Source organism: Alternaria arborescens (genome assembly GCF_004154835.1).
Source record: "Alternaria arborescens strain FERA 675 chromosome Unknown contig_15, whole genome shotgun sequence".
Taxonomy (NCBI): Eukaryota; Fungi; Ascomycota; class Dothideomycetes; order Pleosporales; family Pleosporaceae; genus Alternaria; species Alternaria arborescens.
The window spans coordinates 282,297-307,022 of NW_021167870.1; the positions used below are offsets into that span (position 1 = coordinate 282,297).

General features: G+C 50.9%; 10 protein-coding genes across 10 annotated transcripts; 5 read left to right on the top strand and 5 right to left on the bottom strand.

Annotated features, from left to right (window-relative positions):
• Positions 1 to 168: 168 nt before the first annotated feature.
• Positions 169 to 1,619, bottom strand: AA0111_g6901 (hypothetical protein; the record flags this gene model as incomplete). Its single annotated transcript, XM_028653175.1, has 3 exons — positions 169 to 1,193; positions 1,285 to 1,418; positions 1,498 to 1,619. 3 exons carry the CDS (start codon positions 1,617 to 1,619, stop codon positions 169 to 171), a joined length of 1,281 nt encoding a protein of 426 aa, XP_028505555.1.
• Positions 1,620 to 5,748: 4,129 nt separating this feature from the next.
• On the bottom strand, positions 5,749 to 5,853 carry AA0111_g6902 (hypothetical protein; the record flags this gene model as incomplete). The annotated part of the gene is made up of 1 exon (XM_028653176.1): positions 5,749 to 5,853. The coding sequence occupies one exon, from the start codon at positions 5,851 to 5,853 to the stop codon at positions 5,749 to 5,751; it is 105 nt and encodes a 34-aa protein (XP_028505558.1).
• A 3,133-nt stretch (positions 5,854 to 8,986) lies between these two features.
• Positions 8,987 to 9,957, bottom strand: AA0111_g6903 (hypothetical protein; the record flags this gene model as incomplete). The annotated part of the gene is made up of 2 exons (XM_028653177.1): positions 8,987 to 9,621; positions 9,714 to 9,957. The coding sequence occupies 2 exons, from the start codon at positions 9,955 to 9,957 to the stop codon at positions 8,987 to 8,989; spliced, it is 879 nt and encodes a 292-aa protein (XP_028505557.1).
• A 209-nt stretch (positions 9,958 to 10,166) lies between these two features.
• Positions 10,167 to 11,607, top strand: AA0111_g6904 (hypothetical protein; the record flags this gene model as incomplete). Its single annotated transcript, XM_028653178.1, has 3 exons — positions 10,167 to 10,317; positions 10,370 to 10,511; positions 10,560 to 11,607. The coding sequence occupies 3 exons, from the start codon at positions 10,167 to 10,169 to the stop codon at positions 11,605 to 11,607; spliced, it is 1,341 nt and encodes a 446-aa protein (XP_028505552.1).
• Positions 11,608 to 12,446: 839 nt separating this feature from the next.
• AA0111_g6905 (Sphingolipid long chain base-responsive protein) lies at positions 12,447 to 13,890 on the top strand (the record flags this gene model as incomplete). The annotated part of the gene is made up of 5 exons (XM_028653179.1): positions 12,447 to 12,564; positions 12,794 to 12,927; positions 12,981 to 13,164; positions 13,214 to 13,526; positions 13,581 to 13,890. 5 exons carry the CDS (start codon positions 12,447 to 12,449, stop codon positions 13,888 to 13,890), a joined length of 1,059 nt encoding a protein of 352 aa, XP_028505551.1.
• Positions 13,891 to 14,834: 944 nt separating this feature from the next.
• AA0111_g6906 (hypothetical protein) lies at positions 14,835 to 16,214 on the top strand (the record flags this gene model as incomplete). Its single annotated transcript, XM_028653180.1, has 2 exons — positions 14,835 to 15,587; positions 15,666 to 16,214. 2 exons carry the CDS (start codon positions 14,835 to 14,837, stop codon positions 16,212 to 16,214), a joined length of 1,302 nt encoding a protein of 433 aa, XP_028505554.1.
• A 75-nt stretch (positions 16,215 to 16,289) lies between these two features.
• AA0111_g6907 (Beta-galactosidase) lies at positions 16,290 to 18,989 on the bottom strand (the record flags this gene model as incomplete). Its single annotated transcript, XM_028653181.1, has 1 exon — positions 16,290 to 18,989. The coding sequence occupies one exon, from the start codon at positions 18,987 to 18,989 to the stop codon at positions 16,290 to 16,292; it is 2,700 nt and encodes an 899-aa protein (XP_028505553.1).
• Positions 18,990 to 20,179: 1,190 nt separating this feature from the next.
• On the top strand, positions 20,180 to 20,805 carry AA0111_g6908 (hypothetical protein; the record flags this gene model as incomplete). Its single annotated transcript, XM_028653182.1, has 2 exons — positions 20,180 to 20,594; positions 20,648 to 20,805. The coding sequence occupies 2 exons, from the start codon at positions 20,180 to 20,182 to the stop codon at positions 20,803 to 20,805; spliced, it is 573 nt and encodes a 190-aa protein (XP_028505608.1).
• A 153-nt stretch (positions 20,806 to 20,958) lies between these two features.
• Positions 20,959 to 21,930, bottom strand: AA0111_g6909 (hypothetical protein; the record flags this gene model as incomplete). Its single annotated transcript, XM_028653183.1, has 1 exon — positions 20,959 to 21,930. One exon carries the CDS (start codon positions 21,928 to 21,930, stop codon positions 20,959 to 20,961), a length of 972 nt encoding a protein of 323 aa, XP_028505559.1.
• A 1,005-nt stretch (positions 21,931 to 22,935) lies between these two features.
• On the top strand, positions 22,936 to 24,107 carry AA0111_g6910 (hypothetical protein; the record flags this gene model as incomplete). Its single annotated transcript, XM_028653185.1, has 3 exons — positions 22,936 to 23,035; positions 23,081 to 23,889; positions 23,943 to 24,107. The coding sequence occupies 3 exons, from the start codon at positions 22,936 to 22,938 to the stop codon at positions 24,105 to 24,107; spliced, it is 1,074 nt and encodes a 357-aa protein (XP_028505368.1).
• Between the last annotated feature and the right edge of the window lie 619 nt (positions 24,108 to 24,726).

Below are 24,726 nucleotides of genomic sequence, written 5' to 3' on the forward strand. Positions count from 1 at the left end.
AAGTTAAGATGTGCATATGCTTAGGCAATAGAGCTACCTAGGTATGGTAAGCTAAATGACCGATCCCTGCCATACGAACTCGTATACCAAACTCCAGTAACCTTATCTGACCACAGATACAGAAATGATGACGCAACACTGCATCTCCGTCTCTAGAATCCTCACCACCTACTCCATCTCCTTACTAGTAGGTCTAACCAACATGCCAGCTCTCTCATAAGTTCGATCCGTGGCTTCCATTTGTTTGATACTCTCCTCGCCATCAACCCACGCACCACTCCCATCTCTCCGCTTAACCTTATTCACAAACTCCTCAAGCATGTACCGATACGTAACCCACCAGTCCTCACCCTTTTTCTCACCACCCATGCCCTCCGGCCACTTGTACGCCTTCTTGTACTCCGTCTTCTTTTCTTCCTTGACAATCTTGCCAGAAGAGGGATCGCGCAAAGTAGTCGTAGTGGTGATATCGATGCGATGGTAAGAGTGCGGGCCCATGAAGCCCCAGAACATAAGTGACTTTTGGCTAGACTTGTGTAGACCGTTGTTAGTTGTTTCAAGGTTCTCGGGGTGCAAAGTTACAGAGATCGAGGCAAGCAGGTCACTGAAATTTGGCCAGTTTGATGTTAGCCACGGAAACCAATACCCGCCTCGAGCACCTAGATCGGACAGAACGTGACCACTACCACCGTTGGGGAATGTGTAAGTAGCTTCCATGGCTCGATCGCAGAGCTGATGTTGTGTTGTATGAAAAAAGCTAGGTGTTGCAGAAGTGACATCTGTAGGCTCAGCTCCGAAGACACCTCGTAGTGCGGATAGGGTGTAATGCCCTATGTCCATTGCAGCGCCACCAGCAAGATCGTAGTCATATCTGATATCTGTTTCGGGGAATGCTCCTTTGAATGCTCCCGCACGAACACTTGCTTTCTCTACATTTGCCTTTTCGAATTGCGCTAGAAAGACATACCAGGCGGGGTGGAAGCGATAGTGACTTGCTTCAACAAGTACAGGAGCATTTGGAGCCTTGAGAACCTGGTGATGGAAGAGAGAGCGTGCCTCTTGCGCATTGGAGACGGAGGGTTTCTCCAGTAAAACATGTTTTCCTGCCTTGAGGGCGGCGAGCGTCCATTTGTAGTGCAATCCGTTTGGCAAAGGGTTATATATACAGTCGATCGACGGATCGTTGATCAGCGCTGCGATGGATCAGCATGGTATCACAGCAGCATGAAGTGGCCGTGATTGCTGCTTATGGGCTGCTGGATTATCATCACCTGGCTCGCTTACCTTCATAGCTATCATGAACAATCGGAACATCCCACCTCTTTGCATAGGCATCTGCTTTTGTCCTGTCTCTTGCTGCAACAGCAGCGATTATGACATCTGCATGCGAGCGCGCTGGAATGATCAAACCCATCGGACTGTTCAACGATTCTATTTAGCTCCAAGATCCTATCTCAACTTCCTCATGTTGATAAAGAGAACAGAGCGTGGACATACGCAATTTTGGCAGCTCCTAAGATACCGAAACGTAATGCATCCGAATTCTTCGGTACTGGCTTGCGTCCAGCGGCCCATTCGGTAAACTCAGCGCTGGAGTTCAACCAGTCGACAAATCCCATCTTCGATTGGTTGCGTGATGTAGAAAGTGATGATTTGGCAGTATGATGCTGAAGAAGAGGGAATACATCTCCGTCTACAGAAACACAGGATGTTCCATTGCTTACTATCAACTCGTAACGGGGCGTTACCTTAAACTTGCGCCTCGCATGCAGTGCGCTTGTGGTGCGGGGCCAAGTCAATGATTGGCGCCCGCTCGTACGCCCGAAACAGTAAGATACCTTCAACTCCTAAGCAACATCTGTAGCTGATTGATTCCATGGTCAACATAAGAAAAATGCTGAGGGGAGGCAAGAGGTCTACATTTTCAATAGTTCAGATTGATATAATACGAGCAAGTATGCCGACAATCGATGACCAGCATAAGCACTTGGTGTGTAGTGAAGTTAATATACTACAGTTCAGCCGGACACAGCATCTTGCGTCTGGAGCGTGGGGTGTTAGTTGCTTACGTTGTCTAAGCCGCTTCGATACCGTATAGTTCAACTAGTTCAACTTACAATGTGGCAGTCATGCCCAAGAGACTGCATGTTCTGATGCATGAAAGATAGCCTGAATCTAATCTCGCACGCCTCAACCTCGCTGACTCGGCTAATGAGTATAAGCACCGCCTTCACATCTACCGAATGCCCGAGGCACCGTCTGAAGCGGAAGAATTCCAATTCTGTAGATCATGTAAGTCAGCAATGTCCGAGGCCAGCGGTAACAGCGGCGATAAGAAGTGTGGCAAATATTGAATCATGGCATCATGGCACGAATAATGGCTAGGGTTTCAGATGTCAGGCGTGGTGGCGAGAGAATCCACTTTGCCATATCGGACGACGTGCATGAACGGCATGTTCAGGGCGCTGCTGTTTGATCGACAGGGTAGCACACACGATTGTGTGGGAAAGAGTGGGTGTGGAATTGTATTGTCCACGAATGCCTGAATGCCTACGAAACAGATTGCGCAAGCGAAGTGTAGGGAGAACACCCATCCTTGTTGTCGCACTATATCTTGCAGGCATTGTGTATCACACACCGCAGTAGGCGGGTAAGAGAAATTTCGTCCAAGATTTGCTTCAATGATCTTCACGAAAACAACGGAAATTTGTCGGTGAGGGTTACGGTGACGGAGGTATTACAATGACGACCGGTGTCATTAGGCGAGGTAAAAGAGAAGAAAAATAATTGCGCCGAGCTTGATCAACCGGGCACAACGTTTGCCGTGCTGGGGTCTTCCTTTGAAGTTACTGCAACGCGGTTCGCTTACAGCCGCAATGCTTGGCTGGTGGTGACTCTGCGTAATGATCACCAGTAGGAGTGTGATAGGCGAACATCGCAATTCCCACACAACAAGTCACGAGATTGAAAATCCTCCTTACAGATGCTGTGTCGTAGACTCCACATGACCTACGGTGTACACAGCGGTGAGAAATGTAAGGGTTTTCAAGCGGCAAGCGGCAAGCGGCAGTTACAGAATCAACGGCTTTTCCTCTTTGCGCGACAAAATCCGAGGACCTGGTTATAGTGACAAGGGACAACGGTCAAATCGCAACGGCGTCCATGTCGTAACGGTGACAGCTTGGGTACACCGCTGAAGGTGACTCACATCGAGTGACCTAGTCGCCGAAGAGGTTCCCAAAAAAAGGCCGTCAGCGTGGATGGATTGACAGCGGGCTTTTCCAGCGCTGGGATGTGATAGGCACCAGCAAAGTAAGGCTGCATGCTCTGCCCGCGGACCCACGATCTGCGAAAAAGGAACGTGGTTTGTGGAATTGCGGACGTGAGTCAGAATGATCTGCCAGGGATTGAGCAGCATGCATGCACTCGGACGCACACAGAAGAGTTGCGTGGGCATGTGATTGATGTGCGCTGGCTTGCGTAAAGTTGATGTATCGAAGGACGACTGCAGGTTTCCACACGTTGTACGCACGGTAACGCGCAGCCTGCGTCAGCCGATGGCGTACATGGAATGCCTCGCGTCTTGCAGGATGAATTAACGTCTGACAGACGTGGCTGACTGTGCACTTCGCCCTACTTAGCACGATCGGTGCTGAGAGAGTTTTGATAGCTAAGCGATAGGTCTGTGTGCTCGTGGAGGACCGATTACATGGTTATTCAGGTCCGTATTCATCAGACCGGAATGCAGCCTTGTCGTCTGGGGCCAATAACTCAAGCTTCAACAGCAGAGGACGAGGGACAAAGGCGCAGTTCGAAAGTCTAATTGCTTACTGAGCGCCATCAAGGCGCAGGACTCTGGTCGTCAGCTCAGACACGGCTCGGCTTGCAACGTATAGTTTGCGCCTGTCCGTTCGCCTACTGCGAACATTCGGCATGCTCATCCGAGTATCAGAGATCGAGCACGTTCAGGGTGCTGCCACTTTTGGTGAGACTGCCCCCAACGTGGTGTGGGCGGACCCGCTCAGGCGAGTGGAGATTGGCGTCAGATTGCGGCGTAGGCACGACAATGGTACTTAGTGCGTAACCGCGGGATGCGCTGCTTGATGTTGACGACGATGATGTTTGATGGAGGGGTACTGTCCTGCGGGAGATAGTGTATTGCAACCTGGCAGACCGCTAACGGCTGTGGAGTTGCGGGCACGTCTTGCTGAGCGGTGAGGTCGTGCAACATGCAAAGCTGTAGTAGTGAAGGACGGTGTTAATCTAGCGTCTTAGTGGTCGCACGTCTGCGTACGACTAGCAATGCAGCTGGTGGTTGGCTTTGCGTATAGAGGAGTCATCTGCCTCAGCTGAAAGCAAGGCATGGATTCCTAAGAGCATGCACTTGTGCCTGAACGGCTACATGGCCGTGGTTGGAGCTAGGTAAGCGCAACCGAGCCAAACCACCAAGAACGGCCCTGCCAATATTCGCATTCGTGGTGTGAGGCCGTATCCGTCTTGCTGATTAGCGTTCCAAGTTGAAGCTGCGGCAAGTATCGACGTTCCTGCACATGCCGGGGTGGTGCCGTGATTTCCAACGTGAACCGGTCACACGGAAGGTTTCGGTAGCTGCGGGACACTTGAATATGCAACACGGTTAAACGAGTCGACTTATTGGCCCTCGACTCAACTTGTCAAGTCTACGTCACACAGCCCACGTGTGTGCGGCCAAGCGCTTGCAATGTACAGGTGCCTGATTGTGGAGGAGGCATACCTGATCGCTCGAACATGCTGCAGCGCTTGTGAAGCAACGGTGGATCCTATCACAGCCATGTCCCTTAGCGGTTAGCTGAGGTGGTGTGCAAGGGAACTATCGCGCGCGCGCTGGCAACCTGGCGGCGTCTCTAGGCAAACATCTCTATCGGAAGATGCCCTGGAGGCTTACCCTCGACTGATCATGGCTTTTAGCCCCCAAATGGAAAGGGAAAGCCGAAGGATTAGTGAACAGGGGACTTTGAATTCAACTGCATGCGAGTTTCACTGTGGACGAGAATAGAACAAGTATAAGCGTAATTGATCTTAGATCAAACAATTAATGCTACGAGACGATATTGGGTATTCCTCCTGGCTATGATGCCGCCTAACCAGTAATAGAACTCCAAGAACTAATGATGCTATGATGCCACACAACCAATCCCAAGCGCCAACTAATGCAAGTCTAAAGCAAGTAATACGCTCAATATTAGAAGGACTGTGATGTGTATATGCCAAAGTAAAGTAGGCGTCTATAGAGAAGGATCGTTCCGGACACCCGAACCAGCGTGTGTGGGATATGCAATCGTAGCCATGGCTCAGGTGGAAGTGAGACGAGCGGATCCTGGTACATGCAGCAATGCCACATGACAGCAGGGCGTAATAACGTGGAGGCTTGCGATGCAAGGTAGACTGGCGTCGAGTCGCTTTCCGAAGACAAGCTTAGTCTGCTTTTAACCGGAAATCGCGGCGGATGTCAGGTGAGTGACAAGGAGTTGTTCTGAGTCTGAGGCACAGAGTGCGCCAAAGATCAGATAGTACTGGATGCTGCAGATGCACTGCATGATGGCGGCATACCAGGCGGCAAGGTGCAGATCGATGTCGGATGATAGAGTAGTAAGGTGGGTCGCGTTGAGGATGTTCGGTTAAGGATGCGGAGTTGATATCGATGTTGAGATGCGCCAAAGCCAAGTGTAGGTCGAACAAGACAAAAACGAGGTAGAGAGTTGGTGTCCTCTATTTCGATGGGACAGGAGGAAGAGGGCGGGTTGGTGGTGGGCCAGGGCAAGGTGGGAGGTTCTGCGATGCCATGTTGGACTCGTCGTAGATAGTGGCGGCCATTGTGTTGGTTTGTGAGGATGAGCTGTTAGGCTGGTGTTGAGCTGAAGTGTTGAGTTGGTTGTTGGAGTCTTCGTTGGATGACGATGATGTTGTTGTAGTGGTAGTGGTAGTAGGCTGTAGAGATATACTCTTTGTGTTGTAGTCTTCGGCTCTGGATGATGAAACGAACACTCCGATGGTGGGGGGTCAACGTATTTATGTTTGTGCTCAGATTGCAGACCCCCAAAATGTCGGTCAGCTACGTACTTTGACGATGTGTGTAATAATGCTAGGCAGGGCATGGCACGGCCCAAGCGGTGAAAGAGGCGTTGGGCTGATGAGCAGGAAAGGGGTGGCTCCTGGCTTGTGCATAAGCTAAAGCACGCCGAAACATCGCTGATCCTGGTCACTTAATGAGCAGGGGGGAGAAGAAACACGAACTTGCGCGTTACCGCCTTGTCGTTTCATCGGCCTCGTGACAGCGTGAAGATCGTGTTGATCCAATCCTGTCGCAGTATTGTCGCCGTCGCGGCATGTCGTTCATACAACGCATCATCCTCCAGGCAAGGCAGCAGGCCCAGCGAGGCATGATTGACCCACGGGAAGTGTCTGCGCTCATCTGACATCACTTATTCCCTGACCACTACCGTGCTCTTACTAGCAGACATGCCTAGTGCGAACGGTCGTGAGGAATGAAACGTAGCCCTCCTTTTCATCTTGACGGTGCGCAGGGCTGGCATGCATCAGTCGCCGCCTTGGGACCGCTTGTAAGAGGGTTTGCTTGCGAGCGCATCAGGAACAGGCATCGCTCGGTTCCTGTTGCCGTGCGTGTCAAGAGCAAATTCTGACACATTGACAGTAAATTTCCGTCACACAATTTGCGACGTCGCCTATTTGCCAACGTCGGACACACCCACCGACCTCCAGCGCAGGAAGATCTAGCGCCTATGCCGACCTTCTCCCGTGCTTCTTTGACGCTTCTACCCAATTTCGAAGCCCCCTAGAATTTTCCGCTCCACAATGTCCACAGCTGCTGGCGCCCGTGCTGGCGGTGTGAGGTCAAGGCATGACTTTGCTCTTGCTATCCTGAATCGGTTGGCCGGGGTATACACGTTTGTTCGTGGGCAGCTAGGCTGAGAATGCAAAGCACCGCACAAAGGCATGTCATGATTATTTTTGTCTTTTTGGTTTGCCGTCTTCGCGCAACTCGTATTAATCCTAGCTCGCGTTTGTGTCCGAGGTAGGAGTAGTTACCGACGCCCAGTGTGCCCTGTTTCTCAAAGTGTTCCGGCGACCGCAACTGGCTGGTAGTGGCTGCTCGATAAAGGTTATCACAGAAGCTCGGCTGGTCCGGAAGGAGAGAGTTGAACGGGCGCCATGCAGCCACTTGGCGCAGCTGTCAACCAGTCTGAAGGGACGGAGGGAACACCGCTGCTCGCTCGTTGCAGCTGGCCAAACTCCACGTGGACTTGTCAGGGTTTACGTCTGACTTCAGATAGGCGTTTGTTTGATTGACATTCGCAATATGCCACCTTTTACCCCTGCGACCTGCGAGATGGAAATCACGATTATTGAAGCGTTTACAGTACCCTGAAAGCCTGTGCGCAACAAGCAAAAAAGATTTCCCTTACCCACCAGGACTGGGGAGAAGATTCTGGCGATGCGCTCATCGTTGATAGTAAGCGACCAGATTTACAGGGGCTGCTGGTGCGTCAAAACCTAATGCAGAAAGCATCGTCCTCACCATCGCCACCCCCTTCGGTAGTTCATTAGTTCAGTCTCAACGCTTCTCAAAAGCTGTCGTTTCAGCACAGTGGGGAAGGATTGCGCATATGTTACAGTCCAATGCGAAAGACAAGGCGACATGGTGTCAAGCTATAGAGCGAAAGATCTGGTCCCAGGAAAAGACGTTTTCGGCTGACAAGCGTTCCAGCCAACTGGCCAGCGCGGAGAGACGAGAAGAGACCGAGCGTTAGTCTGTCTGCCGTTGATTGACAGGTCATCAGTTTGAAGCCATGCCCCTAGAAGGGTCCCTTGAAGCTGCAGGCACGGCTGTCTACCAAGTAAAATTAACGGCGGTTTTTGACCGACATGCTTTTCATCTCATGTTGCTTGAATCAATAAGCCTCTCGCAATTCTCATGCAAGCCTGCTCACAACAACGATCACGATGTTCGCGTTGGCGCAAAAAAGTACGTAGTATTGGCATTGAACTCTATCCACCGGCTCCGTATTCGTAGTGGTGGCTAGTCGATCACAGCGTCATTGTGAATAAAAGTCTTGATTTTCCCGTGTTTTGGCAGCCATGGTACGAGAATGATGGATTAGGCTGATCGTCATCAGCAGATCAATAGCTTGGTGCGGAGAACGATGTTCAGGCACGTTGCTGCAGGTACGCGCAACATTCTCGGCGCCGCTACCGCACCTTATGTGGCTTACGCGCCTTCAATCTCAGGCGAGAGCGAGCATGCGAGCACGCTGCGCCACCCATTTTGGGGCCGGCGAGTCCGATGCGCTACTGGTGAAGCACTCAGAGACTCAGAGGAGACAAAGACGAGAACCCAGATGGGTATTCGCCGGGAAAGCACCGAGTCTCAATGCGCCAAGGCAACGGTTCCCCAGTGCTGTTTTCGATCGACGAGCTGTCCGACGCAGAACTCAGCGTTGCGATCGAATAAAAAAAGGATAGACCCCGGTCATACGTGCAGTATGTAATACGTCTAGTCGTTCCGAACAGCCGACTCTCCAACAGTGAACACATCGACCCTCCCTATATGCTCAGTTTCAGGTTCATTGTCCTCATCAAGCCCCGGATGCGATATGGACCATGTTTGCAGCGGAAATAAGAAAGACGCGCACGCACAAAATGGTGCGCGAATATCGTGGCGTATGTTGTACTCCTCTGAGAGAATGGTTCACTAAGCCACCTAATGCGCAGGGACTTCCTGAAGAACCGCGCATTTATCCGGTGTGATGGTTCAGCACAGTGCGTCCACGTGGATAAGCCTGTCAAGAACCCATCGTGTTCAGGGTCGGCGAATAGTGGTCGGCGTTGTTATTTTCGTCCCTGTCAGCTCGCACTCGTGTCAGTCGGTAACAAGATCCGACTGTCTTAACTCGATGGCGGTCATATAGTACAGTGATGCTAATTCTATTCACATAGCGTCCTCATCGTCGTCGAGCTGCTCTGCCACAGCTTGTGTCGAAACCCAATTCTCTAGCATAGCCTGGCTTGAATTTGCACCGCTTGGTCCTGCCACGTTTCGTGCGCCACGGCGCTTAATGACAAGACACAGTATACGGCCGTAGATACTGAAGCCATCATATGATGTGTTGAGACCAAGCTTCTTCTTATCATCCGCATGTGGCTCCTCGTCACTATCCTGGTCTTCGTCCTGTGTACGAGCCTTGGTCCGACGTCGATTGGTGGGCTCAGGGACAAACAAATCCGAACCTTCACTATCGCTGCGATTGCTGAGTGCAGCATCCTCATCCTCGTTCCTTCGGCGTCTTTGACGTGCTGAACGCTTAGGCTGTTTCCCAGATTGGTCAGCTGCTGGGATGTCAGCAAGATTGATGGGCTCATCATCGTCTTCTTCTCTGATAACGATCGGATCTGCGCCATCTTCGTTGATAACGACAGGCTGATCGCTAGTTCCACTTGTCAGCCAGTTGGTGAGTTTCCCGGAATTGCTTTGGATGCGGGCCTTGTCTTTGAAGATCTTTTGCTTGGTCAGAACGGAGTGCCGGGAGGATAGGTCCGTCAAAAAGATGGAAACCTCGAAATCATCTGACGTGAGGTTAGCCGTCTGAGTAAGACTGCAGCATCAATGCGGGGATGCCTGTACTGTGGATACGATATCAAACTTCCATGCAGCTTACCTTCAACGACGACGTCCTTTACTCCCTTCTTTTTAGATTTGGCACTACCTCGGCCTCTACCCCGCTCATTTTCCTCTCGGAGCTTGGGCAGTACAAGCGGTCGTATAGCCTCAATGACGCGTGGTAGTGCTGGGTCGTCGCGCTTCAACAGCCATGCCTCAGCATCGGCGGGTCGGTCAAGATAGATGCGAACCTCGAGAACAGAATGCTTTGTAATCCGTAGGTATCGTCGAAGTGGTGCCATATCAAAGGACTAGAGAGTGTGGCGTGGTTCCCGATGTTGACGATGCAAGTAAGTGAATGCAACTGTCAGCATAGACACGGACGATGATGATGCGTGTTCACGTGCGAGCGTTCCGACGCTAGTTCCGATCGGCATGCGCAGAAGTTGATCGGAAAGTGGGCGTCAGCGCATCACAATCACACACGACGCACCACAACACAGCACTAGATATGGTGCTTGAGCTTCATGTATGGGGCCCAGCCTTTGGGCTTTCTTCAATAGAGCCCGAATGCATAGCCACAATCGCCTATTGTCAGCGTGTCATCCCCAGAGGAGAATGGTCACTGGTGGCCGAGCACAACCCCACGATTGGCACCACAGGTACGGGATCCATGACTTATCGTGTCCAGAGCAGTCCCTTACACACTCGCAGAGAGCTTACCGATACTCTTCGATGACGACGTCGCAACAGCCTCCGGCTTTGAGGATATTGTCGCATACCTTCGCAACCACCCTTCAGTCACCAATGACCTTGATGTCAACTTATCAACTCGACAGCAGACCGATAGGACTGCGTAGGTACCGATCCATGAGTTGATATATGTATTCTTATACATTTACAGTTTCATCACATTTCTACAATCTACAGCAACCCCTCTGATCGACCTGTCTCTCTACGTCTCTGCCGAAAATTACAACACTACAACCTCGTCTGCGTATACTGCCATCCTCCCATGGTATGCCAACTACACCGTCCCTCCGAAACGACGAGATCTCGCTAGAGCTAGGACGGCGCACATGGGACTGAGTAGTCTAGATGTGGATACCACAGCCGAAGAGGGGTTTGCGCCAGGTCGAGGTACCGCTTCGTCCGAATATGAGGCTGCCAAGCGGGCAGCCGGCATACCTACCGAAAGCCAACCAAATGCCATGAGCATAGGGCGTGGAAAGGGTCTTGGCGGCCTCTTAGGTGGTCAGGTGTACGCCGCACGATTCAGACTTGATGCTCTATCAGGCGAACTCTTGGACCCATTGTCAGATCTACTCGGAAAACACGACTACCTCTTCCGTGGGGACAAGCTCTCAAGTCTGGATTGCTTTGCTTTTGGATACTTGTCTTTGCTGTACTACCCGCCAGTGCCCCAGGCATGGCTCAGAGAAACTCTCCAGACCAAATACCCACGCATTGTAGCATACATAGGTAGGCTGCATGAGGACCTATTCCGCAGTGAACAGGTGAGCTCTTCAGATATCTGGTCTGTCTCCGCCGGTGTGAAGAAGACGCCAAGAAGTACATCTTTACCATGGACGGCAAGATCAGGAACTCTCGCTTCAAGTACGCTAGCCGGCGCAAAAGAGATCTTGGGGAACATTCCTGGATTGTCCATGTTCTCGCAGCGAAAAAATGTCATTGTCTCGGAGCCGCTGGCATCATCGAAGCGCATTCGATCGGAGCTGCCCTCTCCGCTGTTTATCAACACCCTCTTGGGTGTGACAACCGTATTCGCAATAAGCTTAGCATCCCTAGCTGTGCACCACCGTCGGTCACCGCGGGAGGGCGAACTCATCTTTTGGGCTCTACGTCCTAGCAGTGGCCTAGGCGAAGCTGGAAGTATACTCAGCGTCTTCGCCAATCAGCTTCACGATGGAGCATTGTATTCCCAAATTTGAGTACGATGAGTTGACGATATATCCCAATGTTTTATGCACGCTTTATACATGGTCAGTTTTGGACCTTGGGAAAACCAAGATTCCGCCACTGGTCAATGCTTGCTATAGCATGACCTAGTTTAGAACCAAGATAGTCACTTTCCCACCAGCGTTGTTCAAACAGGTCGCGGAACGCCCGGCTTTCGAATCACACCCCCCTCTTGAGTTGCCACGTCGCTTCTATGGACTCGTCACATCGCACAAACTTGATATGATCGTAGAATGAGATGGCAGGACCCTTAGTAGATACATAACGTGGATGCCAATTGACTTGGATGACTGCTTGTAAGGGTCTAGGTAAAATGAATTCTTGGTAGCGTGGTTGTCATGGCGCCCATTGGGTCCCGGAACCAGGCACACATCAACGTCACATCAGCCGGAGAGGACATAGCCACTGGCGCCAACTGTTCTAGCCTTAGCCTAGATCAGCGCAAGCAGGGCGACTGCTGTCTGGCTGTGTATGCGATGTGGCATATATGCGGGTACAATGCGCAGAGAAGGGTCGCAATTGAAGCATTGAAGTTAAGCAAAATGCAAGGATACCCTACGCTGATCAAGGATTGCCAATGTCGCAGTGTGGAGGATTTGCAAATGATTTGAGGGTAGCGTGTCTGGGAACATGATCGCCGCGGGAGGGTGGGGCTAAGCAAGGTCTACGTCATTGAACTCCCCTAAACAAAACCTCCGTCATACTGCGACATCTCTGCGCCTTCCCTATCAACACAACACCCAAAAAACTTCATACCCGGCCTCGCCCTTCCAACTCATACTCGATATATCACTACAACACCGACGCCAACATGCACCGAACATACAGCATGCGCCAATCTCGCGCGCCCACGGCGTCGCAGATTCAGAGCCCCCCGCCACCTTCGTCCTCGACCAAGAGCGGGCGCTTCTTTGGCAAGGCTAACATTGGTATGTCTTCCACTTTAGAGATTTTCTGCATTCGCACCGTTTTTGTTTCGCACGAAAAATGAGCTATGAGGACTGCGCAGTGCCGCCTTCGCACACCGCGTGAATAGCGCCTTATCGCATAATGCAGCAACAGCACGTATTCCACGAGTGGATCTCACCGGATAGTCACTACAGTGTTACAAATATCATTGTCTATGTTATAGTTGCTAACTGATTCTCTGCTGTGTAGGCCACACCTTCCGCCACAAATCTGCCGGTGCCTTCGGACCTGACCTTGCGAAGAAGTTGTCACAACTTGTAAAGATGGAGAAGAACGTCATGCGCAGCATGGAGCTGGTTTCTAGGGAGCGTATGGAGGTCGCAGTAAGTTTGCACTGCCCCTGTGCAATCCTACGTAGTACTGACCAGTCACACAGCAACAACTCTCCATTTGGGGCGAGGCTTGCGACGACGACGTCTCTGACGTCACTGACAAGCTCGGAGTTCTCATCTACGAAATCGGTGAGCTCGAGGACCAGTATGTTGACCGCTACGACCAATACCGTGTCACCATCAAGAGCATCCGCAACATTGAAGCTTCCGTTCAGCCCAGCCGTGACCGTAAGTTAATCACATGTGTGCCACCAGAAAGACGCTTACAGTCGTATAGGCAAGCAGAAGATCACCGACCAGATTGCTCAGTTGAAGTACAAGGAGCCCAACTCCCCCAAGATTGTTGTCCTTGAGCAGGAGCTCGTACGTGCCGAGGCCGAGTCTCTGGTCGCCGAAGCCCAGCTTTCCAACATCACTCGTGAGAAGCTCAAGGCAGCTTTCACTTACCAATTCGACGCCATGCGCGAGCACTGCGAGAAGCTGGCCATCATCGCTGGCTATGGAAAGCACCTCCTCGAACTTGTCGACGATACACCAGTTACTCCTGGAGAAACCCGTCAAGCTTACGACGGCTACGAGGCTAGCAAGGCGTGAGTCAACTCTCCTTCCTTGCCCCAAGAAAAACATCTACTGACACACTACAGCATCATCCAAGACTGTGAGGATGCTCTTACCAACTGGGTGTCCCAGAATGCCTCCGTCTCCTCCAAGCTCTCCCAGCGATCGCGCACCCTTTCTCAACGCCGCCGCAACCAGAACCGCAACATGGGTGAGGGTGTCGACCTCTCTGGCCAAGACCAGGCTCTCGACAGGGAGTCTGGCCTATGGATCCCCGCCGAGCAGCACCAGGGCAACGGTTACGACGACCGTGAGGACCTTGATGACGATGTTAACTCGACCATCGCTAGTGAGCATCAGCGTGGTCGTGAGGACGAGAGGATCGTTGCTGCTTAGATGTACCACTGATGGTTTGAGCAGTGTTTCACTCTCTGTCAACTAATAGTCCGTCTTCGCAAGGACTGGCGACTTATACCCCTGATGGAATGAGCGATGGCACTGCAGTTTTGGATCCGATATATCTGTTTCATGTGGCTTGGGCGATGTGATTGAAAGCTTTCTGGTCATCAATCTCACTGGAAGCTGAGGTCTAGTTTTGCGTATACGGATTTCATGACTTTTTGACGATTTCAACGCGTGGTACATTTATAGGAAGTTTGCAGTAATATGATAATGAGAATAATATACACGCTTCTCTGAAGAAACGGGTGATATTTGCAGTCTTCGGTTTCAATTCCGTCCTCTCAAGCCAAGACCGGCTTCCAGCAACGGCGAATGTTAACCCGAACGTAGACTAGGTCCACAAAGATAACTGCCATATCCAAAAGATGCGTCCTCGAGGCGGCGCACACGCCGAAATTCCTTATGCATTCTCTGCGCATCCGGCTTCCCCAACATAGAATGCCATCGGTCATTTGCCGACGACCCACTTTCGGCGGGTGAGCAATACTCCGCCTTGCCGGTTTTGCTCATAGTGCGGGGCAACCAGGATGAATATCAATGACCGAAGACGGGTCTTTTGCCGGACCAAGGCCACTTTTCCTGGGGAAAGAGAGTAGTGCGTGACGTCGGGCCGGGTGGGGTGATATGAGAGATGTACGTGGTCGATGTTTTATCTTTGATATTGTGACTCCAAACATTGACTTCATGGTCTATATCTAATAGATCTTACTTGAGAAAGAGCTAGACATTGGTTATAGTGGAAGAAAGAGGAAAACGACAGTTTCTCACTCCAATTACTGAACACGATTCCAGCACGGTGCTCGTTGACGTTTAGCAATAGTATTGCTAGAGATTACCTTGGAAATATTGAACGACGGATCCGCTAAAACACAACAACAATGTCATCCAAGCCTGAAATCGGCTTCTGTGGCCTAGGCGCCATGGGAATGGGCATGGCAACACATCTCGTCAAGCAGGGCTACCCTGTAACCGGTTTCGACCTCTACCCACCTTCGCTCGAGAAGTTCAAGGCCGCTGGTGGCACACCATCAACTTCACTCTCGGAGTCTGCAAAAGACAAGCCTTTCTATATCGTCATGGTCGCCGCTGCTTGGCAAGCTCAGCCTGCGCTTTTCGATAAAGACGGCATTGTGGGTGCGCTACCAAAAGGTGCTACGCTCTTGCTGTGCTCGACAGTACCCAGCGCATACGCGAAGAGTGTAGAGAAAGAGCTAGTAGATATCGGCCGGGACGATATCTTATTCATCGATGCGCCTGTTTCTGGTGGCGCAGGGCGAGCAGCAGACGGCACTTTGTCTATTATGGCCGGTGCTTCGTCTGTGGCTTTTGAGAAAGGTCAATGGTTGCTAGAGGAGATGTCCGCACCTTCCAAGCTCTTCATTGTCGATGGCGGTATTGGCGCGGGTAGCAATATGAAGATGGTTCATCAAGTCCTTGCGGCAGTTCAGATTCTTGCTCTCAGCGAAGCATATGGTTTCGCTGCTAGGCTGGGCTTGAACGGCAAGGATGTGTACGATAAGGTGCTGGGGAGTACTGGGTGGAGCTGGATGTTTGAGAACCGCAGTCAGAGGACTTTGAAAGAAGATTATTTCCCAGGGGCAAGTGCCGTGACTATCATTCTGAAGGATACTGTGAGTAACTCCGTGTCTTCCGAAATCCTATTCTCGGAGAGACGAGACGACGTGACTGCGTGCTGACAAGGAATACAGGGTATCATCACATCTACAGCTCGCAGTGTAGCGTTCCCAGCAACCCTCTGTTCAGCCGCAGAACAAGTCTACTTCTCCGCGCTCGACCGGGGTTGGGGAGCTAACGACGACGCTGGCATCGTCCGCCTATGGACTTCTGAACCCGTCACCAGCATCCAGAGCAATCTCTCAGCCGAAGACAAAGAAGCAAAACTCCAGCTTGTCGTCAACCTTCTAACCGGTATCCACCTCGTTTCTGCGGCGGAAGCCATTTCTTTGGCCAAACACGTTGGCATTCCTCTGGCACAATTTTACGAGTTGGCCTGTGATGCTGCAGGCGGAAGTAGCATGTTCAAGGACGCAGGCGCGAAGATGATTGCGGTTTTGGAGGGCAAAGAAGATGGCAAAGGGAAGGCACTTGGAGGGTACGCGGAATCACTGAAGCAGGCTGTAGATGAGGCACAGGCGATCAAGTGTCCTGTGTATCTTGGCACTGGCGCCTTGAATCTTTTGTTGCAAACAGGGAGTGAGTTGAGTTTGGGCTCGCTGCTCAAGTGCTATATGCCTTAGAGCTGGGAGAAGCATTGTGCAGCCGAGTGACACTATCAAATTTTCTGCGAGATGAAATTGAAAGCATGTCTACATCTAGTCTTTTGTGGTGATGGTGACAGTTCCCACCTCTAGACCCTCTGCCATAGCTGTGATTGTCAGGGAACCCGGTTTTCCCTTCCTCGCCTTCACGATAGCCAATGCCAGTCCGTTGAATGAATCTCTCTGCAGAGACTGGAACGGAACGAAATCTGCTTCGAACCCGTTATCCGTAGCAGCAATCTCTCCCGGTCCTTCAATTGCGAAGTCAATTGTGCGGTGAGCATTGCGCACAACATTCCCTTCACCATCCACCACTTCCAACGTAACGAAAGAAAGATCCAGTCCGTCAGCCGAAATCTCATGTCGATCAACCGTAAGCCTTAATGCGGCCGGTGGCCCAGTTGTGCTCACACTTTCCGTCGCCCATTCCTCTCCGCCCTTGTACGTTATCACCTTGACCTCACCAGGCTGATACACAACCTCATCCCACCTAGCCCTATACTCGGACGCACTGAGGCTTTTCCTCCCTTGAGACATCCCATTCACCCATAGCTCAGCCTCTTCAGCATTTGTAAACACATGCACAGGCGTCACCATGCCCACTCTCTCAGCCCAATTCCAATGCTGCGGTACTATATGTGCGATTTTGACATCTGGTCGCCATCTTGCCTGGTACAGATAATACCGATCTTTTGGAAATCCAGCAAGGTCAATAACACCAAAATAGGAGCTGCGAGCGTCGTAGTACGGCTCCGGCTCGCCTAGGTAGTCCCAGCCTGACCATACGAATTCGCCGGCGACAAAGGGATTCGCGTCTTGCGCGGCAAATACTTTGTCGGCCGAGGAACCAAAGTTTGCGGTATGAAGCTCGTAGGCGGAGACATAGTAGAGAGAGGAGTTTCCGCCGCCATTCGTGTCGTTCACGGGGGCACTGTTGAGGTCTGTGACGGGGAAGAGATATGTACCTCGTGAGCTTAGTGCAGCTGCAGATTCGCTTTCTGCTATCAATTTGTCCGGGAAGGCATCGTGAAAGGGTTTGTACTGCGGAGGGGTCCGCGTGCCATTTGTGAAAGAGTACTGAGGTGTATCGCGGATACCTTCTCCCTGGTAGTTTAGGCTCAGGATGTCGAAGGCCTTAGGGAAGGTCATGTTTGGTTTCGCTACATTCATGGATGCTGTGACGGGTCGGCTAGGGTCTTCAGATTTGACAATGTCGTTCAGTAGGCGACCTATCTCGTAGCCTCGGTCTCCGCAGCATGTTTGCTCGCCGACTTCGTTGCCTACGCTCCAAGAATAAATGGAAGGGTGGTTGCGATCCCTTCGAATAAAGGACCGAAGATCAGCTTCGTGCCACTCGGGAAAAATAAGGTGAAAATCATTGTCTGTCTTCTTTTGTTCCCAACTATCGAAGATTTCGTCCATGACTATAAAGCCCATGCGGTCCGTCATATCGAGAAGCTCTGGTGCCGGTGGATTATGCGCCATGCGGATAGCGTTCACTCCGAGTTCTCGCAGAGCCTCCAATTGGCGTTTAGCTGCACGATCGTTCCACGCGCTCCCGAGAGCTCCAAGGTCATGGCAGTGTTGGTCTACGCCTTGGATTCGTAGGCGTTCTCCGTTGACGAAAAGCCCTTCTTCGCCACTGTAGATAAACGACCGGATGCCGAAGTGTGTCTCGTACGTATCGATTGAAATACTACCATTGTGGCTCAACAGATTGGTAACAGCGACGTACATATTCGGTTTTTGGTTTGGCGGAGGTCCCCACGGTTGAGGGTCCTCAATTACAACTGTAGCGTTCGCGGATTGTTTGCTTCCCAACAGCATTAGACTTGTCCTAGGAAATTCTGCCACCTTTTCTCCCATTTTCTTCACCTCCGCATCGTAGATGTATATGTCGGTAGCAACTTCAACCTCTTGACTCGCATTATTTTTGGCTTCCACATGGACTGAGATGTCGACAGTCGCAGCTTCTGCACTTGCATCTCGTGTCGAAACATGGACCCCCCAATTGGCAACGTGAATCGGCTGGACCTTAGTCAACCAGACATTTCGGTAAAGACCAGCACCTGGATACCATCTCGAAGAGTCTATGGGATTGTCGAGCCGGACCACCAACTGGTTCTCGTTACCTGGCTGCAAGTGAGGCGTGAGATCAAGACGAAATGAGTTGTACCCATATGGCCAACCGCCTACCAAATTGCCATTGAGCCAAACCATAGCGTAAGACATTGCACCATCGACGTCAAGGTAGATCACCTTTCCCGCATCTTCATTGTAAATTGATAGCTTCTTTCGGTAATACCCTACTCCTTGCGACGGTAACCTTGCCATTCCACCTGTGATAGGAGTTGGATCTCCGATGTAGTATGGCCCTTTGATTGCCCAATCATGCGGCAACGTAACATCCTCCCAAGAACTGTCATCGAAGGAGGTTTGTATGTACGGAATGTTGACAGTAGGGCTACTCGATGGGGCTTCGTAGTGCTTCGACACATCTTGTATGAATTCGTTGGCGCCTGGGAGAATCCATGGTCTCAAATATGTGACGTTCCCTTGGGGCGTATCGGTGCGGTTGTCGTAAGTGATTCCATCCGGGTTCTTCTCAGATCGCCAAAACCGCCAGTCTGTATTGATACTTACGCGTTCACGACCGGTAGATGATGTATCGTAATTTCGTGTTTGCACAGCATATGCTCCCACTAGATCGTTATATAGGGATAAGAACCCTAAGCAAATGAACCTAGTAGCCATGCTAGCCGTCTAGCGAAGCTGTGTTCGCCTCAGAAGCTATTGGCCATGCCCAAGACCTTATAGTCCCTTTGGTAGCGAGAGGACCAACTACTGTAAGAGGAGCTGGAACATGGTCTCCTGCGTCACTTCCCCTCGTGCGTAGTCGGTATCTTCCGCGACTGTTATGAAAAATACTTGGGATGAGATATTAGCCTGAGGAGCCGCTGATCTACCCCAGAAACTACCCTGATCAAGACCAGGTCTTCATCTTTCCTAGGTACGGGTACCCGCTCTCCGCATCAAAGGTAGCAATCCTCTCCACAAATAATCCTCCAATAACGTTGTTTTCCGCTAGAGCATCATGATGGGTGCTCGTAGACGGAATATGATACCATGTAGAGAATGTGACTACGTAACTGTGTCGGCGATACTCCGTACAAGGTCGTTGTTGATGAGCATGTTCGAGGGGTCGGCTCGGTCGAACAACCTCCGGCTGGAGCTACCCCACACATCCCCCAAAGCTAGGTAGCTCGGGCGCATGAGCATGCGATGGAGAATTGGACGGGTTCGGAAACTTTGAGGAATATTGATGATCAGCTGGCGTGAAGGGTTGCTGCCGTGGCCGTTCAACTGAAGCAATTATGTGTAGGCATCTGAGAAGCAATTTGCCCCACCGATTGTGTATCTATCGATGTGGCGTTCTTGGTCGCTTATAAGGATAGTTTATTCGTTCACGCAGACGTGCGGATGACAGGGATCGAGGATGCGCGTGTGCTAAGGGCTGAGAGGTTCTACATTGCATGCATCAGCAAATTCGGAAAAGATGTGCGATACTTGCTCGCAGCCCGCCTGTAGGACGACGCCACGCAGTTGTTTGCGATGCGAACACAAGAGCGATGGCGCTGCTAGGGTCTTGACCCTTACTTCTCGTTCTTGTGCCATCTCATCACTTTTTCGTCCCTGTTCCAAGAAAGCGTAACCCTCCCGCGACTAAGCTGATGAGCTATGTCAGATTCGAGGCTAGTCTTCTTCTTCGACATCGACAACTGTGTTAGTATTACCCTGGAGCCATCTATCGGGTAGAGACTAATCGCAACTCCAGCTATATTCAAAAGGTAAACTTACATTACTCACATGGGGTATGATCGCTAAAAGATGCGAAAGACAGAAAAGTTCGAGAAACAAATACAATACTCGTCCACAACTTTCTCATGGACAGACTTTCTCTCGATCCAGAAGCCACACAGCAGCTACTAACCAAGTATCAAAACGAACACAGTCTGATCGCCGAAGGAGCTGCACTGAACCACGGCATCAGCCCTATCGATTTCAACAGCCATGTAGACGACGCACTCCCGCTCGAGGAGCTCTTAGCGCCTGATCCAGAACTCTATAAGATGCTTCAAGAGATGGACAGAAGCAAAGTGAAGCTGTGGCTACTCACTAATGCTTACGTCAACCACAGCAAACGTGTTATCCGCATACTGGGGATTGAGGATCAATTCGAAGGCCTGACTTATTGTGATTATGGAGTTACACCTATGCTTTGCAAACCTAGCTTTGAAATGTTCAGGAAAGCAATGAAAGAAGCCGGTGTGAACGACGTGGAAGCCTGTTACTTTGTTGGTATGTATGTCACGACAGGTTCGAGCGCAATGACATTGCTTATTGTGATACAGACGACTCGGCTGAGAACTGTCGGCAGGCGGAGAAGCTTGGCTGGACTACCGTTCATCTAGTGGAGGAAACGGCTCAGCCTCCAGCGGAGTATGTTTGCGGACATAAGGTCGCCCGCTTGATAGAGTTGAGGGAGCTCTTTCCTCAATTTTTCATTTGAAAGTGAAAAAGTTGGTTCTGAGAGGTATCACGGAATAGTTACAACGCTGTACCTTTCCACACACTTTATGTAGGGGGGTTATAACACCTTTTGATAGATTGGTAACACTTCGGCAAATCGTTGCAGAGATTCGATCTGTCCACATCATAGCAATCAACCCAAAGGAAACTCCAAATGCCTATGCATCCGAGAGACGATTTCCGCGTAGTCTGGCTCATCTTCCGCTTGGATTTGCTCATGGCGGATGAGAAAGTCCAGCATCAGCAAAGCGCAGTTTGGTTTGAACTTTTTATCTGATAAAGCCTGCTTGACCTCGGCCACTGTGAGCAATTCAAAAGCCTCTACCGAGTCGTCGTTCGGAAGTAGGGTGTCTGGTAGTGAGCCGGTCAGATCCAGATCAAATACATAGGTACGCTCCGGTTGAGCTAAACCGACTTCCCCTCCCGACCCCTCGCCCGAAACGTAGAAATATGTCACACTGCCAGCGTCCTTAGCATTCCTCATGATCTCTTCTCCTAAGGATGCTTCCTCCATACTCTCTCGTAGTAGGCAAGACCATGGTGTTTCCCCAGTGGTCAGTCCTCCACCAACTGAAGTGTCAAGCATGCCCGGAAACTTCGCTCGATCACTAGAACGTCGCGGCACCCAAACTTCCATTACGCCCTCCTGATCTCTGCCAGAGCTCCAACGAAAGACGATCATGTTAACACCGTATGTGACGACTCCAAAGAGGGGGCTGGCGCTACGATCGATGCTGAAAAGCAACTCCTTATCCAGTCCATACACTGGAAATAATTCATCTCGCCAGTTCTTAAGCGCCTCGAATTTGTTTGTGTCTCGCATCCGGATCATCGTCTTTTCTATGATGGCTGTTCGTGTAGGCTCGTCGTGACCACCAACTAGTGTGAGTGTCCGTGGGATGCTATCCTGATCCAAGGCCCACTCTGATAGGCCATCAAATGCCAGAGCTACTGAGGGAGTCATGTAGCCAAGCGTGATGTCTGGGAGTGAAGTAGTGCGGAAGTGAACATAATGATTGAGTCCTTCAGGTCGGTCGTTCGGGGTGTTGGCGAAGTATGGAAATGCGTCGGCAACACTGATGATGTCGAGATAAGAGTAAGCCATTATGAAAGAGAATCAAGTAGCGAAGGCTGATTAGTCTGGTGTTACAATAGATGGAGAAGTTTTCGCTATTGTTGTGATCCCAGAGGAGGTGCGTTCGGATCATGAGAGGCTGTCATGCGACAAACAGCGCTTAGGCCGAGAAGACGCACCAATGTCTGTACATGTTCCTAATGCGCACCACTGACAGCCCCGTAACAGACACGCTGTTTGCCCTACGAAGACGTGTCCGCAGGATGCGCGCTGTGAGTGAGCCCACCTTGAGCACATGCATGCGCGAACACACTAAAGCAGCGTCGCGCCATGAGCGCAGCCTGCTGGGATGAACACGTATGGATTGCGATGTGCATGTATTGCGGCATGCGCATGTCGATCGCGGTTTCCGACTCATACAGGTTCGACGTTCCCGTGTGTGTAATTCTGAAATGCGTTTTGACCGGTCTCTGGGAAAGAAACTACGTACCTTCAATCGTGGGTGGCAGGGAAGCCACACTTGGCTAAAACGGAGTGGGGTTAGCGGGCTCTCTACTGGGGGAACTTGCAGGTGAACTTCTGTCCTTCAAAACATCCACTTCTTTCTGTATTCACAGCTCTTGAACAGGGCATCTGATCTCTCCATCCGAAACAACTTCAAACCAGCTGTCATGCTTGTGCCGAAAGAATTGTGGTCGTTGACGGCCACCGAGGCTCTGAGCTTGATTAGCCGGGACCAACTCACTGTTGAGGATTATGCGAAAGCGCTCCTGAATCGCATTGAGTCGAAAAACACCGTCGTGAAAGCATGGCAGTATTTTGGTATAATCTTTGAAGTAAGGTACAAATAAAAACCCTGCCTAATGCTGTATCAGATGCAGACCTCGTCTTGAGCCAAGCTCGTGCTCTCGACCGCCTACCACGCGATCAAAGGGGTCCACTTCACGGGGTTGCTATCGCAGTCAAGGACATAATGGATACGAAAGGTCAGACTAGATCTCTGGCTGGATGAGACTTTTCTGACTTAGTCAAGACATGCCAACGGAATATGGCTGCCCTTTGTACGAAGGCAACAAGCCGAACGCAGATGCTTCAATCGTTGCGATAGTCCGGATGGCTGGTGCATTTATACTGGGTATGCCCTTTGATTTGAGTCAGAAATCATGCTGAGAGGACATAGGCAAGACAACCACTACTGAATTTACAGTCCTGAACTCAGGACCTAAGACCACAAATCCACACGACCCAGCTCGCACGCCAGGCGGATCTTCGGCTGGTTCTGCAGCGGCAGTAGCTGACTTCCAAGCACCCCTCAGCTTCGGGACACAAACTGGTGGGAGTGTTATTCGCCCCGCTTCTTACACTGGAACATTTGCTATGAAGCCAACATTCAACACAATAGCTGGCGGGGGCATTAAAGTCGCATCCCTGGAATTTGATACCATTGGATACTTTGCTAGAAGTATCGATGACCTTCAACTTCTCTCCAAAGTGCTCAATATATTCTTGGAAGACTCCGTCAAGGAAATCCCGTTGCGGGAGATCAAGGTCGGATTCGTGAAGTCGCCATATTGGCCAAGAGCTGGGCCTGGGACGACGGCCGCAATGAAGAACGCTGCCAACATTCTCCGTGATCATGGTGTCACTGTCGAAGATGTTGAGTTTCCAGTCGAGTTCAATGACGCCAAAGCTTTGAGTAGGATGTTCAAAGTGATCTTCGTGACGAACTCGGGGGCGTCGTTCTACAAAGACTATCTCATGGACACAACGAAGACAAAACTGGATCCGGAGGTCCGCGCATTCGTCGAAGATGCTCCCAAGTTCCATCGTGAAGAAATACGGCAAGCTTTCGATGATTACGCAGCGCTACGACCTGTATTTGATGAAATGGCCTCAAGATACTCCGCTCTGGTGACCCCAAGCGCACCCGACGAAGCACCTTTGGGGATAGGTGATATGGGTAGCGCTACATTCAACTCTGTGTGGACGGTGAGCAGTCTGATATTCTTTAGTATTGCTACTAGCTAACATGACCTTGTCAGGGAGCTCATATGCCAGTGATTCAGGTGCCCGCTTTCGCAGGACCGAATGGTATGCCAGTCGGCTTGTCTCTTGTGGCCCCAAGATATTGTGATCAAGACCTGCTGAGCATTGCAAAGATCCTCAGCGAGCCTCTCATGAATGAAGGGAGCTGGCAGAACAGATGATGTATTCTGGCGCGGGTCTTCAGCTCTACTCGGTTGTTATGGCCTTGCAACGCGTAGAAGAAAGAACGCCATTATGTCGTTTGTCTCAGCCTTAGATGTGCCGTGTTGAACATAACTATGCACTTGATGATATTTTCATAGTCTTACTTTGGTCAAATATTCAGAGTCACGGAGTCTTATACTGACGTTCTTAGGCCTATAGAAGGCTCTTACCCGTTCTACGGTCCCTAACGCGACGCAGTAGCATGCAAGATATAGCAGTGCAGCAATAGAGAAAGATGGTCAGTCGATCCTCGCGACTACAGGGATGTGACCAGCTCAAGCGGTAGACATTGCAGAATTGTAGAATACCGGTAAGATGTATAGGCAGCCTTGAGTACACTCAGTCAATCATATCAGTGATGTGTCACCTCTGCGCTTCCCTATCCAGTCATACCTAGGCAGCTTTGTAGGCGTGTGTGGAGCCGCAGTTCGGTGACGGTAGCCTGCATGATGCTTACCCCTCCCTGGGACATACGAAAGAGCTTCTTGGCAAAAGCATTTGGGCCGTTTTCCAGTTAACTACTTAGAAGAAGCTAACTTAACGGTAGGTCGTAAACAGGTCTTTCGATTGCCAACC